This window comes from Acomys minous, assembly GCF_964271855.1.
Source record: "Acomys minous genome assembly, chromosome: 5".
NCBI classification, from domain to species: Eukaryota; Metazoa; Chordata; class Mammalia; order Rodentia; family Muridae; genus Acomys; species Acomys minous.
This window is the reverse complement of record NC_140494.1, coordinates 114033398-114053976: the sequence shown is the minus strand read 5'-3', so window position 1 is coordinate 114053976 and position 20579 is coordinate 114033398. Positions and strand designations below refer to the sequence as shown.

The window sequence follows — 20579 nt, the reverse complement described above, 5'->3', positions numbered from 1 at the left end:
TGTTTGTTGGTTTGTTTGTTTTGTTCCAAGGAGTTTGACCATGATGGCTTTAGGTATGATTTTCTTTCCTTTTTTGTGAAAGTCCAGGTGAAGTTCAGCGACATGAAAGTTCTAGATTTTCTTGTGTAATTTGTAGGTTATTTATTTATTTATTTATTTATTTATTTATTTTAACCAAACTTAAAAAAATATAGACATGGTTTCTTCAACTCTCTCTCTCCCTCTCTCTCTCTCTCTCTCTCTCTCTCTCTCTCTCTCTCTCTCTTGGCTCCATTCTCCCTTTCTTCTTCTGAGGAATTACAGGGGGAAAAATGCATCTAGGAGCATTAAATATGTATGATTTATAAATGAATGTTAAAGTGTTTAATAGGCCACTACGAATCTCTTTTTATTTCTAAAAAGATTAGGCTTCATTGAAATACAGTCACATACATAAAATTCACTCATTTAAAGTGTAAAGTTTACTTGGTGGTGTACTCACAGTGATGTGTAGCCATCACCGCAACAGATTTTAGAACATTGTTTCACCTGCACACATCAGCCCTCTGATGCCTTTAATCTGAGGAAGCCATCATTTTGTTTCTTTAGAGATATTATATAAAAATGAGCGGATTAGCCAGACGTAGTGGCACAAGCCTTTAATCCCAGCACTCAGGGAGGCAGAGGTAGGCAGATCTCTGTGAGTTCGAGGCCAGCTTCATCCTCAAATGGAATCCAGGGCAGCCAAGGCTACACAGAAAAACCCTGTCTTAAAAAACATAAAACAAAAACAAAGAACCAAGCTGATATATGACCTATTGCAGTTGACCTTTCATTCATTGTTAATGTTTTCATGAGTCAGTCATGATGTAGGATTTTATTATCTCCTTCCCTTTGTGTGTGGGAAGGTTGTTGAGACAGGGTCTCATTGTGTCAATCAGGCTGACCTTGAACTCAAAGCAGTTCACTTGCCACAGCCTCCCATGTGCCAAGAATAAAGGCGCAATAGGTTTGTTTTTTTAAAAATGTCTTTTATGTCTAAATAATATTTATTTATTTATTTATTTTTCAGACAGGATTTCTCTGTGTAGCTTTGACTGTCCTGGACTCACTTTGTAGACCAGGCTGTCCTCGAACTCACAGCGATCTGCCTGCCTCTGCCTCCCAAGTGCCGGGATTAAAGGCATGCCCAACTTAAATAATATTTCTTTATGTCAACTTGTTTATCCCTTCATCCGCTGGTGGACATCTGGGTGTTATAATTACCAGGCTATTCTAAATATTCATATCCAAGTTTGGGTGTCAACACCTATTTTCACTTGTCCTGGGTATATACCCATGAGGGAGTTGCTAGGTCAGATGAAACTCAATGCCTAACCTTTAAAATGTTTGTTTTCCTTCTTGGGACAGGGTGTCACTTATGTACTCTTGGCTAGTCTAGAATGTTCTATGTTGACTCAGAGCTCTGCCTGCCTCAGCCTCCCAAGGTTTGAGGTTAAGTTAAAGGCGTGCATCCCACACCCAGCTCAACACATAGCCATTTGAGAAGTGGGAGGACTGAGAAGGTTCCAGCGTTTCCACACCTTTGCCAACACACTTGCTCTCTTTGTTTACTGCAATCTGGCAGGTGTGTGCTGTGACCTCACGTGGCTCTGAGTTTGGTGTCCTGATAGCTGAAGACGTTGAACAACCTTTAAAGAACTTGTCCAAAAAAAAAAAAAAAAAAAAACCAGAACTTGTCTGTATTTATGTCTTTTTCGGAGAGATGTCTTTTCAAATCTACTGCGTTTGTTGTTTATTATGTTTATTATTGAGTGGCAAGAGTGTTTGTTTGTTTTCAAGACGGGGTTTCTCTCTGTGGCCTTGGCTGACCTGGAACTCACTCTATAGACCAGGCTGGCCTCGAACTCAGATATCCACTTGCCTCTGCCTTGAGTGCTGGGATCAAAGGTGTGTGACAACACCAGCTGGTATGAGGGTTCTTTACATATTCCAGACACAAGCCTCTTTACCACATATCTGATTTGGACAATATTTCCTTTCAGTTTTCTGGGTTAGGTTTTCAGGTTCTTGATAGTGTCCCTTGACGTTCAAATAGTTCTAATTTTGATTACATCCAATTATCCGGTTTGCTTCTGTTGCTTGTATTTTTAGTGGCAAGTATAGGGAATCTTTGCCTAATTCACAGTTATAAGAGTCACTTCTTTCAATGCTTTTACAGCTTTAGCTTTTGCCTTAGATAATTGGATTCACACTGAATACTTAGATTAAATAATTTGTATTAGTTTGTTCTATCTTAAGTTAGTTTTTTTTGTGACTGGCAGGGAGGAGCTTTGTCTTCGTTCTTTCTCAGCCATCTCAGCATGTTGGAAAAACACTTATTTCTCTGCTCAGTTCTGTTCTCATCTTGGTGAAAATCTGTTCACTGTAGACTCACAAGAAACTTGAACTAATTTCTGAGTTTTGGGCCACCACACTTGTCCATGTGTCTACCCTGTGCTGGTGTCTCATTGTTTTGATTACAGCAAGTATTCAAAATGCTTTGGAACCAGAAAATGTAAATTCTCCAACTTTGTTCTATTCTGGATCTTGAATTTTCTTTTTTAAAACATTATTATTATTATTATTATTATTATTATTATTATTATTATTATTATTATTATTAATGTGTATGGATATCTTGATATGTGCCTGGTGCTCCCTGAGGTCATTGGATCTCCTGGAGCTGGAGTTATGGTTGTGAGCTGCTATACGGATCCTGGGAATTGAACTCTGGTCTTTTGGGAAAGTAGCCAGTTCTCTTCATTGCTGAGCCCCTGGGTGTTTTTTATTTTTTTAATTTTTGCAAGGATACTACCCAGGATTTTTTATAGAGATTATTGACTTTTGGCCAATTTGGCCAATATTGTATCAATTAATCCATCCCGCCCATCCCCCCCACCCCCACCCGCTCTCTGTCTCATTTTATTTATTTTGGAGCCAGGGTCTCACTATGTAGCCCAGGCTGACCTCTCCATCCTGCCAAAGCCCGAGTGCTGGCCTGCAGGTCCACAGGATGGATCATGAAGGCTGCAACAATGTTTTCTCACTCCTAAGGCATCTACTTAGTTAGTTACCCAACTTCTCTCAGTAATGTTTTCTCCTATTGAATTTAGACTTTCTTTTCTCTCTGTTCCCTGGATTGAATACTTTCTATTATTTTTCTTCAAGTTCACTAACACTTTTTGTCAATTTGAAACTGAGGCCATTTGGTAAACCTTTCTCTTCAGAGGCTGTACCCACCTTACACTTTGCTGTTTTGTGGTGATTTCCTCCCTGGGGGCTAGAGAGAAGGCCCAGTCAGTGAGGAACTTGCCATGCAAGTGAGAGGACCTGAGATCTCCAGGTGCCCATGTAAATCTGGGTGGATATGGTGGGTGGATGTGGCATGTGGCGACCTCTTGTCTTATTAGCATTCAGGAGGTAGAAAGAGGGAATCCTGGGACAAGCTGGCTGGCTAGACTCACCTACTTGGTGTGCTCTGGGTTCATGTGACAGACCTGACTCAAAGACCAGGTGTGATGGGAGAACACACCCAGTGCTGATCTCTGACCTCCACGTGCACCCACACACATTCAAGCACACAAATATCCAGACAGACAGACAGAGAGGTAGGCAGCACATACTTGTATAGACACATACACACACACACACACACACACACACACACACACACACACACACACACAGGAGGGGGCAATGGGGGAGGTGCATACTTTTCCCCCTTTAATTTTCTCATTTGTCTTAATGACCGCTATAAAGTTCTGGTATCTTCTCTTCCATATCTGTGTCAATATCAGGGTTTGTTTCTGTTATTGCTGTTCCCCTTTGCTTGTACCTAATTTCAGCCGCCTAGTAACCCTTGACTGGATGGTTGATATCATGAATTGTCTGTTGGAAGGAATAAGACTATGCTAGTTTGAAGGCTTTACAAGCACAAACATATTAAACCGGAACTTTAGCCACCACATCTGCTTTTCTGGGTCAGTTGTTTCTAGGAAATCACATGCTGCTAAGACATATGGAGTAGAGTTGGGGCCTTCATAGAGCTGGGCTCAGGCGCAGAGGTTAGTCAGCAAGCACGAATAAATTATTCAACTTTATTCTATTCCCCACAACCAGAAAACAAAATGTAAAACAAAAACAAAAACAAAAACCCACCATAAAACTCTGGAGTCTGCTAGCCTGGGTTTCAGCTACCCCGGTCACTAGCTGTGTGGCCCCTCAGCAATCTACTTCATCTCCTTGCACTTCCATTTCCTCATAAAATGTGGGTCGCAGTCAGTTATGACCGCTAAATGAACCAGTCCGGGGAAGTAACTGGAACATCATCTACCTCGGAAATGCTAGAGTTTGGAGTCCTCTGTGCTGCTCGGTGGCACTCCAGCCACCCCACAGCCAAACCCCTTGCCTGCCAAGGTCCGAGAAGTACAGATTATGCTCACATGTCACTTTTTTCTCTTCTTTGGCTGGTGTGTTCCTCAAGGCAGGGACTGACGATGCTGAGAGCCAACATCAGCACACAGCTGGGTGCACTGACGGAAGGCTTCTCTCCGCAGTGATGTTCACCTAGAGCTAGAGGAACAGGCAGTGTGCGTCCCTTCCCCCATCTCCCTGGGAGAGAAGCAGCAAATCATCTTTCATGAGAGCGGGGCTTGCCAGCCTACCCATGTACCTATTCTGTAGATGGAGCAGCGGAGGCCCTGCGGAGTAAAGGAGCACACATCCGGCGAGTCAAATAAAAAATGGCAGTCGGTGGAAAACGGGTGATTTTCAAGTCCTCTCTGAGCTAAAATTATTGAGCTTCACACTGCCTCCCCTAGGGTCACCAAGCCCCTCTCTGGTCATCAAGCCCACCAGTTGTATTATCGTTGGTGCCATGTAAGAGATATAGCTCAGGGGGTAAGGCATGCGCAGCCAAACCTGAAAACCTAAGTTTGATCCCTTGAGCCCACATCGTAGAAAAAGAGAAGTTGTTCTCTGACTTCCACATGTGTGCAAATATGCCCATGTATACACACACACACACACACACACACACACACACACACACACACGGGGGTGGGGGGAGAGAGAGAGAGAGAGAGAAGGAAAGAAAGAACACTTTGGAGTTAAAAGAAAAAGATGGCTTCATTAGGATTTTGGAACTTGAGCTCCGACCTTTCTTATTATCCATACCGTTAGTTACAACACTGGATATCGGATACGAAGTCAGGAACCGATGCAGAAGATCATGAGATCCCCCTTCTCTGCTGGCTTCTTGTCCCTGCTCTGTCCAGTTCCAATCACCTGAGGGGCTTGAGATGTCCAGGATGTCGGGCTGGCTAAGGACCTGAGTTCTGGAGCCCACCTTCCCGAGTCTGTGTCTGAGTGTGCTTCTTCATCTATAAAGTGCAGACAGCAGCAAAATTTCTCTGGGCTGTTGTGAGGGCAGATGTGTCCACAGATGTAAAACGCAGAGAGCATTGCACAACAGCCAGTAAGCGCTTGTCACAGTAAAGTTATGAGCACAAGCCATTCGTATTCCCTGGTGCTTCCCCCTGCCCTCTCAGGCTTGGGATCCTGGCATCGGGCAGACTGTAGCCTTCTATCTTAGTACAGGAGAACTCTATCCCAGGCCTTTGGTTGTCAATCATGGTGAAGAAAGAAACTGGGAGGCCCTTTATCAGTGACATCTCAGAATATGGAGTCCCAGGGGGAAAGCCAGGAGTTGTCTGAGGTCACATGGTCAAGGCAAAGCCTGGGCCAAAATCCAAAGGTTAGTGTCCAGAGAAGTCTGTCTTGGGTTTGACCAACGTGCTAGCCAATTCCATTTGTAGTAGACCTTGATAGTTGAAGTACTTATCTCTTTACCCAGACAATGGGATTTGGCTTAAGCAGGTTGAACACTCAGTCTAGCTATTGCCAGCTGGGTGAAAAGTGAACTGACTAGATGGCTGCCCCACCCATCAAGATGGGAACCAAGGTTTAGGAAGGATGAATGCGGCAGGGCGAGGCCTCTCGGTAAACAACACACTCCTGCTAGGACTCATTCGGTTAAGGGCCCCAGGACCCTGTTCCAATATGAACCCTTCTGGTGGCTCTGGGCATATGTTAAATCATGGATGTCTTACCCTAATCCTTTCCCAGAGACTACACATACCTGACAGATCGTTTACGTTGGCCCCAAGGCCCTGCCCATGAGCTGAGAACCAAGACTGGATGGTTCACCACCTGGTGATACCTATACTGGCTTGCCCTGTCCTATCCCTAGTGTTTCACATGAAGTTGTCCTACTGCCAGCCCCACTCAGCGTCCCCTCTTTGCCCTCTCCAGGGCTGTCTCTGATGACCACCCCTTCTCCCAGGAGCCTTGAACACATCATGCTTATTACCCATCAAACCCGTATCGCTAAAGCCACATGCAGTTTGCTTGCCTCTGCCCCAATGGCCCACATGCCATCTGGCTCACAGAAGGTATTAAGTCAATACCCAGGGTAGGAGGGAGGACCCCCACCACCCCCTTCCCCGGGAAGCTGTCGGTCACTGGGGCTGAGAGAGGTTATCCCCATCTCTGGGAATAAGGGCTGAGTTAAAATTTGGTTTCCTAGCAGTTTCTAGTCCCTAATTGCTAAATGCCTTGGACTAGCCACCCAGCTCCAGAAAGAGGTGTGACAACAGGGGACCCCTCTCAGAGTGATTCTTGGTGCTTGGAGAAGTGGGACTCAGCCGGAGGAGGCCCACTGATGGGTTTTTCAAAGGGTTTCCCAAGCTCCCTGAACTTCATCAATCTGGAAACTATGTCCAGCCATCCAAGGGGACTGAAAATTCAGGTGTGAGGCTACCTTTGCCTTCAGGTTAGACTTTGCCATCTGTCCCCCACCGTGAGACCCAGAACTGATCCTAACCATTATGCCACTACCGGGCCAGCACTGGGGGGAGGGGTTGGAGCAGAGGGAGGAAAAGGGGAACCCCATCATTAGCTCTCCAGGTGGGAGGAAAGTCTGAAGGCCTTTCATATGTCTGGGTTGTCCACAGGGCCTGGACTCCTCAGGTCCCTTCCACAGGTGCCTGAAATAGAAAGAACATTTCTGAGTGCAGAAGCCTATGGGTGGGATTCCAAGTGGGCTTCTAGAAAAGTCTCAAAATGGCTCATTACCACATTTCAGAGCAAAGAGTGGTGAAAATGTTCTAGGTGCCGAGGTGACGCAGTGGGCAGGGGCTGCTTGAGAAAGGAGCCGTTTAAGGAGTTAAAACTGGATGAAGGCAGAATTAATTATCTTGAAAACAGGGCGCTGGTACTTATCTGCCACCCAAGGCAGCAGAGGGCCTTCCAACCATCTCCTGGCCCCATTGATGTCCCTGTGTCCTGCGTTCGTGGGTAAAATTCAGGTTTGAACTCTCCCCCTTGTGCTGGCTGGGGAGCCTCTAGGCTCTCATCTCAGCCGGAAGTGCTTTGGGTTCAGATTTGAGCTCCCAGGGGATACTTAAAGATGAAGTTATGATTGAACTTCTCAAAGGGGGAAAAAGGGGATACAGATTTAAAGAGAAACCAGAAGGGGGTGGGAAGGCCTCTCCTGGCAGCAAGGCTCTTGTTTTAAAGGAGCCACAGCAGCTGCAAACCTACCAGTGTCTGGTGCAGTGGGAAGCTGATGGCAAAGTCCATGGGTGAGGGCTTCTCTGAGGTAGGGTGGGTAGAACGGTTCAGTTGGTGGTGCAAGCGCCAGATAAACCTGTGTCCTGGCACCCTGGCATCAGAGCTAGCTGTGGAGAGCCAGCTTAAACATGCTGGCTCCGCCTCTTGCTGGCTGCGTAACATGGGCCTCCAGTCACTCATCTGGAAAATGGGGCTATTAATAACACTGACGTTACAAAATTGAGCAGGGGATACAGGAAACCAGTCCAGCCCATTTGACAAGGTATATGTACTTAGGAACCATAAATCCACACCCCCTCCCAAAAAAATCAAATTGAACAAACAAGTCAATCTTCTGGCATAACTCCAGAGGTCCCAGGATGGGCTCTCTCCCCACCAAGTGTATGGCCCAGTAACAGAAGCAGTTTCTCCAAGGCTCTGTCAGGGATCGCAGCCAACAAGCTGTCTCTAGCACTGTGCTGACAGGTTCCTGTCCTGCTTTCCGCCCCACTTATGTAAGAAGCACATAGGTGGGCAGCTGGGTCCTGTGCCATGTGGGTCAGAGGTGTCTGGGGCCACACCTTGTCAGGAGCCCCAAGGCGGGCTGGGGCGGGTCCCCATTCATGCCCAGCCCTCGTGGCTCATCACCCGGAACCTGGGCCACTGCGGCAGCCAGTTCTCAGATTCACCATGCCTTAGCTGCAGGAGCAAGGGGTATGCAGCCCTGAGTCTGCTGCCACAAGAAAGAAGAAGGTGAGAGGGGTGTTTGGGGCAGAGCCTGCTAGGCAGGCCCTCTGCCGTGAGACTTCTGTGAGGGGTGGGGCAGGGTCTGTGGGATGGGAGTGAGGACTGGAGAGAGTTTTCAGAGGCCTTATCTTTGAGACAAGGCAGTCCATATAGACCAAAAGGAAGCTGGGATGTAAGGTCTAGTGTACAAGGTAAACAGGATTGCGAAGTGTGGACCCAGCCTTCTTTGGGGGAGCCTCAGCATGTGTCTGAAGAAACCATCTTCTTCTCGTTGGGGCTTTTAGGACTCAGGGTGGCACTGAGGTAACACCTCCATTAAGAGCATTCTCAGGCTTGCCGGATGTTGATTGTCTTTTGTCTTTGAGGAGAGAGAGAGATGAACAGTTCACGTAGCAGAGAGGCTAGTGACTAGTGGTCAGAAGTCTTTGCAGAGCAAGAGTCCCGGACATCTAAGTGAATTGCTTTTGCAGGTGAGCAATTGGCAGTAGGGAATCTTGAGCCAGCCAGGTGCCTCAAGGCAGCCACCTCCTGTGAGTCTGTGTTGTTCCCAGATTGAAGGAACGTGTGGGTTTAGGAGGCAGTAAATTGCAGTCAGGTGCCCAGCCCCAGGAGTGGTGAGTCATGCCTCAAAAGAGGGCAACGACGGCCCCTCGCCCTGCTAGGCCTGGGCAGTGACTCATGCTGTGTCTCTGTTGCAGGGCGGTCTGGTCGAGTTGGTCCTCTCTGGGGCTGCGGTGGCTTTCCCCGGGGGACGCTGTGACACACCCTCTGAGGTTCTCCCTCTCTCCCGGGTGAGCTCGAGGGGTGCAGCCACCCCACAGGGACCATGCCAGAGGTGCTTCTTCTCAGGTCTGCCAGCTCCATCTTGAAGACCGTGTAAGGAACCAGGGTCCCACCATCTTCCTGCCTCCCCACCGTCTCTTATGGGGCAGTATTTAGCACAGTACCCGAGTCCCAGGCCTGGGTTTAAGGCTCTTCACCGCACTCACTCACCCTCCCCATCTCACTGTCCAGTCTTCTTCTCAAGAGATCCGTGACAGTTCACCAGGAATAAAGATGACGGATGACCACACTGAGCACTTTTCCTAAATTGTCCTCCAGCAGAGGACGTGTGTTAGGAAATGGCTCGGATTCACAGGGTGATCTGAGCATAGCATGCAGCTTGCGAAGCCAGTCGTGCCCTAGCAGATGGACAGACTCAATGCTAGGTTGTTTCAGGAAGACATTTATCGAGCACCTGTGGCATTACTGCGGGGGGATAACTGGGAAGAATGGGGTGACAAGAATGTGTCGGAAATGGATCGTTGTGAGGTTCACACAGGAGGCAAGGGCTCCCCTTAACTTATATGTCACCCTCAGTGACGGTTTGATGATCGTTTACGGGGCTCCCACAGTGATTACTCATAGCCGAGAGCAGAGGTAAATTGGGAATGGCCCTTACTTTCCAGGAACTCTCTGTGTGTGACCTTCAAAGACCAAGCTAGAGGGTATTGGGGGAATCTAGGAAGGCTTCCTGAAGAGTTAAGGAAGCCAGGGAGCTCTGTGCCCAGATGGTCCCCACTAGTTCTCCTGTGGCAAGCCTGGACGACTGGATGAGGTGGAATTGATGGGATGGTAAGAGGGAGGTGGTGAGCAGGTCCTGCCACACGCCTCTGCTCTGTATGCATCTTATCAAGCTCCTCAGACACACCTTGGTTTTCTTGTTCCTTGCACACCTGGGGAGGTGGCATAGAACCCTGGGTTTGCTTTTGTGAGGAGAATGCTGGGTGAAAGCAGCCAGCCTCCCGCCATCTTGGAATTCTTCCTCCTTGGAATTCAAAACACAGGCAAGTCAGCTCAGGCGCTTCTCCCACCGCCATTGTCATTTTATTACTCGAGGTGACTTCCTCCTTCCTGGAAACCTGCCAGCTCCCAGAGCACTGGTTCCGGGACAAGTCTACTCATCCAGAGTGACAGGCACAAATGACAGGCTCATTACCTCGTTACAATCTGTAGTGTCATCTTACCTGCTAGGCTCAGTCACTGGTCACCTGCCCTTCTGGAACAAGCAGAGGGCCTAAAGGAGAGAACTCATTTTTTTTTTCCCCTTAACACTGAGGATTGACCATGGAGCCCCACACATGCTAGGCAAGTGTTCTACTGCCCCAGGACTCCAAACTGCTTCTGAAGAGTCTAAGAGTAGGGTTTTGAGGAAGCCATGGGCTATTCCATTTGGGGATCTCCCTTCTGGTCTAACTTATAGTTTGAACCCATTTGTTTCCTATTCTGCTCTTAAAAAAAAAACAAAAACAAAAACCAACAACAACAACAACAAAAAGATACCTTGCTAGAAATCAGTGTCAACAGTGGCAAAACGATGTAGGACAGAGTTAAAAACACACAAAACCTGAGCTTCCTCCAGCAACGACAAAGAAGAGAAGCTTGTGAGGCTTGTGGTTCATCCACGGGGAAGGATCTTGCTATCATGCAGCGGAACCCACTTCTGCCACTAGCTAGAACCCTGAGTGAGCAGGAGGGACGTTAACTCAGGTTTTTAACTTAGGTGATCGTCCCTTGAAGGGCCTCAGCTTCCAAGGCCCTCTCCAGGGGAGATCAGCTAATTTGTCTGGAAAATTCCTTTTTGACTTTTTTCTTAACCCAGGTACCCCAAATTCTTTAAGCCCAGGACATGAGGGTTGAATATGACCCTTTGTGGGCCAGCTGCAAGGGTAAGTGAGGTGTCCCCTGGAGGAAGAACAGGGTCCACATAAAGGGAGGGAGAGTAGGCTTGTTAAGTTGGAGGGTTCTCCTGTCCTCGGTGCCAGACCCAAGGAAAAGCTTGTTCTAGGAAGATGGCCTTCCCCTCACTCTGTTACCAGAAGGCTCTCATCCATCAGGACAAGGAGCTTAGCCCTCTGGCTTCTCCAGGTGGCTGTCTCTTAATTTCCTTTGTCTAGCTTTATGAAAGCCAGAACCAGTTTGCCCAAATGTAATTGGGAAGTGCACCTGTACGTTTAATGATGGAGACTTAAAAACAGACCTGTTTGCAGGAGCCTGTTAAGATGGTGGGAGATTATAAGTAATTTTGTGGAGGCTCTCCACTCACTCTGTGACTTCAAAGATGGATCAGTTCTGAGCACAGGGTTTGGCCCTGTTGTCCATGCCCTATTTATTTATTTATTTATTTATTTATTTATTTATTTATTTATTTTTGAGGCTATGGCTCACTATGGGAGCTCATGGGTTTGGTTGGTGGCATTAGTCTTTGTTCCCATTGTGGGATAGCTCCCACCCAGCAGCCCTAGAGGACAGTGGTGTAACAGATACACAAGTCAGTAAATGCATAGTGCTCAGAGACCTCAGCTTCGTCATCCTTTCTATCCTCCCTGGAGCAGATGTGCACAAGAAGGAGCCAATTCAGTCCTTCCCTTCTGTGCCAGGTCGTCATAGCAACAGAGGGGATGCTCCAGCCCTGTGGTCCATGCCTTACTCACAGTGTGCCCATAAAAAGGACCAACTCAGTTCTCTCCTTCTTCCTTGTCCCATCCCTCTCCCTCCATAACTTCCTATGTCTTTTGCTTTAAAACATACCTCAGGTTCTTAAGCAGACTGCTGCCAGGTGGGCCTGGGTGTGTTCGAAAACTTAGTTTGAACCTGCAGTGCCAGCAAGGAATAAGGCCGAATGTACGAAGCAGGTAATTGGCCTGGCTTCCTGGGAACTGGGCAGGGACCGGGCGAACACCACCCTGACAAATAGATGGGACTCCCTGGAGCCAGGGTCATACCCTCAGGGCATCTATGACCAGCTATACAGGTTACCTGCTACACACTTCCCGTAGGTTCTGTTTACATAGCTATGACGATGTTGTGTCCCTGGTGTTGTACAATCTTGCAGCCCCGTGTAGTCCTGAGGGTGTGTATCGAAATCGCTCTGCTCATCTACTCAGGAAGGTGATGTGTGGCCAGGCAAACCCTGGGGAGGAGTGCTGATGAGGGGCTGAGGGACCGTGAGGCTGAGATGATGACAGAAACCCAGCTGATATCTGACACTCAGAGCCACCCTGCCTGGGAGACTAGAGGGAGCTAGGACAAGCAGAGTCCCAGGCCTCCCTGGCCCATGTCCTCTCCATGGGGCACTCCGTCGGCATTGCAGGCAGACACACCGTGGCGGAAGGAGCCTCTTAGGATTCTAAGAGTCCTAGGAGCATCCACTCTGAGCATCTCCTGAACCTGTAGGTGCAAAGGATGATGGGGAGGGAGCTTCTCCCTTAAAGCCTTTCCTCTCTTAGAATGAAAGCTCAGAGTCTCCCAAAGCCAGAGCCCAACCCTTTCTTGTCTGGATGGGGACACCGAGGCTCAGAGGGAGACATGAACCCGTGCACAGAGACACAAAGCAAATGAGAGCACAGCAGGATTTGATTTCTTCTCCTACAGAGGGCAAGGGAGGGGCTGGAGGAAGTGAGACAGAACCCAGGACATGCTAACCAATGTTACCCATCCTCCCCACCAGCTCCTTAATCGATGGTCGGACACTCTCCAAAGAGTCCCCAAGTCATTGTCTTGAGCTCTCAGCTCCAGAGAAGGCCAGGGCTGCCCCGCTGGATGCGGCAGGTGAGTTTGCGCGAATGGAGTGTTTCTGGGGGTGGGGTAGTCGAAGGGGCTGCTGGGAGCCACGAGCAGGGTGTTGGGGAAGAGTACTCAGAAATCTAACTATGTCCGTGTTCTGGGGGGAGGGGGCGGCATCTAGCTCTTCACTCGTGGCTGCCATGGCTGCTATCAGGACCAGGCATGATGGCAGATTGAAGGGGCTGATTTCTTCCTCAGTAAGGTAGGGAAGGAGGCTGACAATGGGAAGACCCTAGCAGGCAATGCCCTGCTTACTTAGGCTGCTGAAGGGAGCGAAGGGGCCAAGCCAGCTAAGCAACATCTTGGGAGTTTGGAGCTAGTTACTGGGGCATGGGGCAGGCAGACGGGTGCAAGCTAGCACGGTTTGTTTTGGAAGCTGGATGGTCACATGCTCTCTTAGCGACCTTCCCCTCAGATAAATGTGCCTCAAGGTAGAGGCAGTTATCATTTACCTTGAAAATTTATCCGGGTGATAATTCCCCCGTTGCAGCATTTGTTCCCGTTTATCAAAGCCAGTGCGGAACAATATTGTAACAAAAGCAGCGTTTCAAAATCAAAAAAAGAAACAATAAGGCTACTCAGCTGAGAGGCTCCCACTTCTCCCACTACCTGTGCTGTCCTTGGACCTAACTAGCCCTGGCCCAGGTCCCTTTCTAGGGCTGAGCACTGTGTTGCTGGTTTTTCCAGCAGAGATTTTGTTGGCTGTACATTCCTCCTAGAGTAGACAGACTGACAGACAGACAGCCTTTGGTGGCCATCCTACTCTGTGCGCCTCTGAGAGGGAGCTGGTTGGAATGGAAGGCAAGTTGCTGTCAGTGTCTCTGTTTTGTCTCGTGGCCTTCCATTTGCGCATGCCTGTTTTCCTTGTGGCTAAAGTGTCTACAGGTTTGGGAGGATGGGTGGCAGTGTGTGAAATGAGACAAGGCAAAGAAGAAGGAGCCACTTCTAAGTCTCTGAACCACAGAGTAATGTTAGAACAAGGGGCCGAGGAAAGAATAAGAGGCCCCTGGCCCCTGTCTCAAATCCTATTTCCTTGTATTTCTGCTGACCGCATTTTGCTGAGACCCCAGAGTGGCTAAAAGACAACAGGGCCCAGGTTTTCCTGCTGTGTTGCAAGTATTGTCATAGGTTAGTCAGGAACTAGGAAGTAACTAAAGCCAGTTTCCTCAGGGAAACTGAGGCATAAAGAGATATTTATTTTAGGCATAATAGCACATACCTTTAGTCTCAACCCTTAGAAGACCAAGGCAGGAAAATCGCTCCAGGTTTAATGCTAGCCAGGGATGTATGGCAAGTTCCCAGAATATAAAATAAAATAAAATATCTGAAAACAGCAACCAAAGGAGTGTATAGCAGAGAGGCCCTAGACCAGGGCTCCTGGGCACTTTGCTCTCCGGTCCCTTCATGGAGTGAGCTTGCAGTTAGCATGTAATAAGCTGCCTCTGGCTGCCTTGGCAAGAGTCTAGCCGGAGGCCTAAGCACGTCTTGTGTGTCTAAGCCTCTTACATGTGTGTGTCTCCCCCACCCCACCCCCACCCATCAGAGGTAGAGGAGAAGAAGCCAGACTGTGCCCTGCCTTCAGAGAATGGTTTGCTAGGCTCCAGAAGAGGCAAAAAGCAGAGCTAACAAGAGACTCAGGCAGCTTTCCCTGCCGTGTGCTGCGTGCTGGGGAAGCCCAGGCACCTCACTGACCTGCTGTCCTCCCTCCAGTGCCCTCTTCCTGAACAAACAGCAAGAAGGTTAATTGCTGCCTGAGGCGCTTGAAGGGCAGGTGTCAGAACCAGTATCTTAGGCCGGGGAAGCCTGAAAGGCTCAGAGGTCTGGGAGGTGGGTGGTAACGCTGGCGCTCTTACAGCTGAAAGAGAAGGAAGGGAGCTAATTTGGGAGAGCCCGAGGGCATCTGGCTCCCCTAGCAAGCACAGGTGATTCTAGCCTGTGGGGCCTCGGTTGCTCAGCTGGAATACAACCATCCTCATGCCTGCACTGCTGGTACAGGAAAAGGCAGGTCTGAACAAGGTGGGCATGGACACCCAGTGAAGGCCCTGTCTGCAGTGCCATCTGATATACGGGGACAGAAAGGATAAGAAGAGGACACTGAAGCTAGTGTAGGGTGGGCACAAAGCCACCACAACTAGTTTACCAGGACTGTGGGGATCTGTCAGGGACAGGCCAGCGGGCCCTGTCTTGACTCTACCTTGTGTCCCTGCCTATGGGGCTCCTGAACTGAGTGAGTGCCGTAACGTTCCAAAGGCCTGGGAGGAGCATCTGTGGGATCCAGACAGGATAGAAAGTCCCATAATCCTCTCCAGCAGCCACATGGGTACGGCTGCCTCTTGTTGAGCAGTTGCTGCGGTTGGACTCCTGCTAAAGTGCTTTTTCATTTTCTTCTTCCTAGCAGCAGACGGGAAAGGCGCATTAATCACTTCCAGTTGAGAATAGAAACCTCACAGAGAGCTTTAGTGATTCCCAAACTGCCTTCTCTCTGTTTCCCTTTGTCTGCTTCTCTCTGCGTGTCTGTCTGTCTCTCTTGCATCTCACTCTGTTGCCCAGTGGTCCTTGAACTTGCCGTTATCCTGCCTCAGCCTCCTGGGTGCTGGGATGAAAGACGTGGGTCTCTACAACCAGAAGTGATTTTCTCTGAGCCCAACAGCTTACTAGAGGTAGAATTCCTAACGGCCCATCCTGTATCTTTGGGCCCTAGACTCCATTGCATACAGGAGTCAGGCCAGCTCCAGTCTCCGTCCACCTAGCTATTACAGAGCTCCCGGATTCTCCCCTGCTGGAGTCAGGGTTCACCAGGGGTCCCTCAGAGGTTCCTTGGTCTCCTTGGGTTCCCAAGAGGTTTGAGGGTCCTAAACTCCAGGCCCCAGGCTGAGCTCCCAGGGAACAGTGGTGCCAAGCCAATTGCTGGAATCTGACCTCCACACAAAGGCAGCCTTGTGCCAGGGCCTGAGACACATTTCTTTCTAGCCCTTTCTAGGTTAAACATGAACCCCAGCTGAAGAAGAGGGGGGAGGGGACCCAGGGAGAACAGCTGCCAGGGACACAGCTGATAGAGGTGCTGACTCGGGTAACTTTCCACCCCCTCCAGCCCACCCGCTTGCCCTCCCGGGGAAGTTCCAAGTTCTACTGGAGGAGCTCCAAGCTGAGGGTTTGGGAAGTGGGCATTGACCCCACTTTGGTCCCTAGGCCAGGGAGGACCTTTGCGGCTCAAGGGTCCCTACCACTCCCTGGTCCCTTACTCTTATCCCGGGGACACATGTGAAGGCCCAGGCTGGAGCAGTAAACTGGAGAGACAGAAGGGAACAATTCTCTTCCTTATCTCAAGGAGCTCAGAGCCTGAAGCTGGGGGCCGGGCAGAGGCCTAGATATCACCTTAGCCTTTGTGGAAATAGGATTGGGTGAAGTGGGAAGGGCTTCCCGGAGGCCCAAAGAGATGGTGGCAGTGCTTCCTCATCTATGAAATGCAAACAGGAAGTAATCCCAGCCCTGTCAGCCAAAGATGCATCTGAACGGTCCTTGGAGAGACCTTTCTAGGGGTCAGGTACTTGGCGCCTCCTAGACATTCTTCAGACACTGATTTCTGTCCCGAGCCTCTGCCCTCTCCTGGGGACTTTCCTTTCAGGGCAGGTAGGAGGGTTCCAGACTTCATTCCTCCCCAGCAGGTACCTACCCCAGGATCTCCTGTGTGTCATCCAAGCTGACTAGAAACCCTAGAGCAACAATTGGGAGAGGCTCATAGGAGTTATGTGTCTCCTTGTTAACATTCAGACAGGAAAACCAAGGCTCAGGGATGGCAGACATCTGCCTAGGGTCACTTTACCCTTGACTCATCACTTGGCAAGCCTAGCAGGGGCTGCCAGCTCCAGGGCTTCTCCTACCAAGTACAGAGAAACAAAATAACTCGTTGGTTTGTTGTTTTGTTTTTGTTTTTGTTTTATAGCAGAATAGTCTACACCGTACCACCAAGGTCTGAACAGGCCACTCTGAATTTCGTGCCTTGTCCTTATCCTTCCTCCTGTTTTGAGGCCAAGGTGATCTCTGCACCTTCTATATCCTTAAGAGTGCTCCCCCATGAGGCCCATAGGGCACCTAGAGGCCCTCTTCATGGGATCCCTGTGTGAGAAGACTTCCTGGGGCTGGTTCTCCACAGGTCACCAGGGGCGGGAGTGTGGGCGCCATGTCTGATATCACTCACTCGGTCTTGGAGAGAACTCTGCCACTGGCCTGAGAGCCCCTTGTCCTCAGGCCCAGTGTGTGTCCTTCCCCTCTTCCCCCTCCTCCCCTCCCTGCTTCTGAGGTTGCCTATTCCCACAGACTACAGAAAACACCCCTATCCCTCACCCCTGCCCCTCACCCCTGCCCCTCACCCCTGCCCTCCACCCCTCACCTTCCACCCCTGTGCTGGTATTTTTCTCCTTCTCAGTCTGCTGTTTAGAAGCCTTTGTTCGGGGGGGGGGGGGGACACGAAAAATCTAGAACACACACCTCCCTCCCTGCCCTAGCACCCTTTAGCACAATGGGTGGATTGATAAGCGCCCTGCCAGGGTCAGGCCAAGATGACGGGCAACATGAAAGGTAATAGAAGAGAAGGGAGGCAACAGGCAGTGTGAGTGGGTCAGGAAAAGCCCACCCCACATGCCCAGGCAGCCTGGCTCTGCAGTAGGCAGTACCCAGCTAGCTGCGGGGCTGTGGCTTCTGGCACAGGCTTCTGTTGGCTTGCCTCCGATTGCGTGGCAGAGTGAGCTGTAGTAGTCACTGTCTGGAGTCTTCCCCTGGCTGCTTTGCTGGGTGATGGTGGTTTCAACTGGCCGCTAGCTGAAAATCATGGCTGTTATGCCAGCGTGAACATTAGCTTAAGGATAGCAAAGAGGCAATGGTTGTGACCCTGTTGAATTTTTGAGGGGTCTTGGAAGTCCCTCATTCTCTAAGTCTTTCTGGTCCCGAGCACCCCAGCCAGAGAGACAGATTACTCAGCCTCTATTAGAATGAGGAGGAGGCCAATGTAATCTCTTCTAGATGCCTAAAGGGCCTGCTCGGTACCTGGCTGCTGATACCCAGGACCCAAAGGGGAGGTCACCTGTACTGGCAAGCAGGGGAGGCAGGTGCAGCTGCGGCTCAGTTCCCACTTAGCTTAGGGATGGTGACTCTCAGCCAAAGGTACCACGTGGGTCTTGACGTGACAGAGAATATGTCCTTATAGCCAAGCGAAGGGTCTTCCTGCTAGAGTCAAAACATGCACAAAGGTATGGAGAGAGGAGGCAAAGGAGACCAGGAACATCTCAGGAAGTGAGGATGGGGTCGCTGAGAAAGAGAGCCTGGCAGACAACAAGGGAGTGGTCAGAGTCCCAGGAGCTTGAAGAAAGGTTTTTGAGCAGATCTGATTTGGGTTTAGAAAAGACACTTTGGAAGCGAGAAGAATATGGGACACGTTATCAGCCAGAAGTCCAAGGTTACCAAGACAGGATTTGGGCAAGAGTCACTGTCTTTTCCCAGAGGAGATATGGGAACACGCTTTACAGTGAAGGCCGCTGTGAGGGATGGCACCTCAGAAGAGAACAGTGTGAGTGTCAGGCAGCGTGGTTCTGGATCCCAGGTCTGTCACTCAGCTCTGCCACCACTTGCCTCCCTGGGACCTATAGCTTTAGCTAGGTGACAGAAGGTTGAGGGCATACAGATAGCGCTCAACTCATGTGATCCTGAGAGAGGATAACTGGGTCTCGGGGAGGGGAGGGGCTAGCCCTTTCCCCAGGTTTTCTTTTCTGGCCTAGCTGGGCCTGAGGACAGGAAGGCCAGGAGATTCGAGCTGCTGGGAAACCCTGTTCTTGCGGCATGGCTCCCCAAGGCCAGGGCTCTGGCCTGTTTCATGAATCAGCTGGACTAGGAGGGGCCTGAGTTGCAGACCAACCAACTTCGCCTCTCACTCCACCTGTCTTTCCTCCTCTCAGGCAGAGGGTAAGCCGAGCACACAAAAGCAAAAGTATAGGCTCCCCGGGCTAAAGCAGGGCCAAGATATAAAAACATTAGATGAATAACTCTGTCCAAAAATGTGCAATGAACATGGCTTAGTGGTTAAGAGCAAATGGCTGCTTTTCCAAAGGACCCAGGTTCAATTCCCACCATCCACATGGCAGCTCACAACTCTCTGTAACTCCTTTCCCAAGGGGATCTGACAACTTCACACCAATTCACACAAAGTTTTAAAAATTAAATAAATTATTAAAAAAAAAATTTAAAAACATGGCTGGGGCTGGAGCCCAGGGGCAGGAACACATTGTTAGAATGTGATCGGGTTCAATCTAAAGTATCAGATTCCCTAGGACCAAAACAAAAATTTAAAAGCACTTTTATTTTTCTGAGCCAGTAATTCTGCCTCTAGAAATCTGTCCTCTAGAGAGGCTGGGATGGGCGATTTGGTTAATGACTACATTTGATCTGCCCACATAATTTTTAAAATAAATAAATAAATAAATAAATAAAATTTAAATGTCCAAAAAAATATAGGTTATATATAGTACATATAGTAAATCTGAATATACACATGTATACAAATTTCTGGTAACTCTGGCTCTTCATTTGTCTTAGTTATTTTTCTATTGCTGAGATAAGACAGCACAACCAAAGTGACTTATAAAAGAGAGCATTTCATTTTGAGCTCATGGCTCTGTAGGGTTAGAGTGTATGATCATCACGGCATCAGGGACATGGAAAGAGGCAGGCAGGTGTGGTGCTGAAGCAGCAGCTGCAAGCTCACCTCTCAATCCACAAGCACAAAAGAAAAAACCAAAAAAACCAAACCAAACCAAACCAAAACCTGAGAGCTAGCTAATTGGGAATGGTGAAGCCTTTTTGAAACCTCCAAACCCACCTCCAGTGACACGCCTCCTCCATCCAGGCCACGCCTCCTAGTCCTTCCCACACAGTTCTACCAACTAGGGAACAAGTATTCAAACACATGAGTCTGAGGGCCATTCTCAGCCAACACACCGCACCTACTGGGCACCAGACCCCGCCGCTGAGGCGTTCTGCCCTCTTTTGTGTGGCATACCCTCTTCCATCTCCTCAGGAGTCCCTGATCCCTGTTACCTCTCTGACACAGAGGCTTTGGGGCATAATTATTGTGCTTGCATTTCTGATTTCCACCTTAAATTTTTTTAATCGACAAATTCAAAACCATGTATTTGCCGGGCGTAGTGGCGCACGCCTGTAATCCCAGCACTCAGGGAGGCAGAGGCAGGTGGATCGCTGTGAGTTTGATTGAGACCGCCCTGGTCTACAAGGCGAGTCCAGGATAGCCAAGGCTACAACAGAGAAACTCTGTCTCGAAAAACAAAAACCCAAAACAAACAAACCCCATGTGTTTATGGCAGACTATTTTAAGACATGTATTTAACGTGGAATGGCTAACATATGCACTACATCACAGACTGAATTTTTTTTTGTGCGGAGAGCACAGTCTACTCAGCCATTTCACAAAGACATGTTGTTAGGAACTGTACTCTCTCCAAGCTTGTGGCTTTCCTCAGAATAGAGATCTATCACATTGTCCAGGGTCTCCATCAAAGGCGAAGAGACTGATGGTACAAGTAGAGGCT

The 20579-nt window shown here is 49.1% G+C and overlaps 1 protein-coding gene across 3 annotated transcripts in view; it reads left to right on the top strand.

Moving 5' to 3' along the window:
- The window catches only part of ACSBG1 (acyl-CoA synthetase bubblegum family member 1), a 60399-nt gene that overhangs the window by 7499 nt on the left and 32321 nt on the right, over positions 1–20579 (top strand). The window contains exons 1-4 of one of the 3 annotated variants that reach the window (XM_084782954.1): positions 8250–8385; positions 9078–9255; positions 11955–12053; positions 12869–12969. In XM_084782954.1, coding sequence (XP_084639080.1) covers positions 9206–9255; positions 11955–12053; positions 12869–12969 — 250 coding nt within the window. In that variant the 5' untranslated portion in view covers positions 8250–8385; positions 9078–9205. Of the gene's footprint in view, positions 1–8249; positions 8386–9077; positions 9256–11954; positions 12054–12868; positions 12970–20579 lie in introns of those variants that run through there. The other 2 variants (XM_084782956.1, XM_084782955.1) reach the window with 2 other exon arrangements.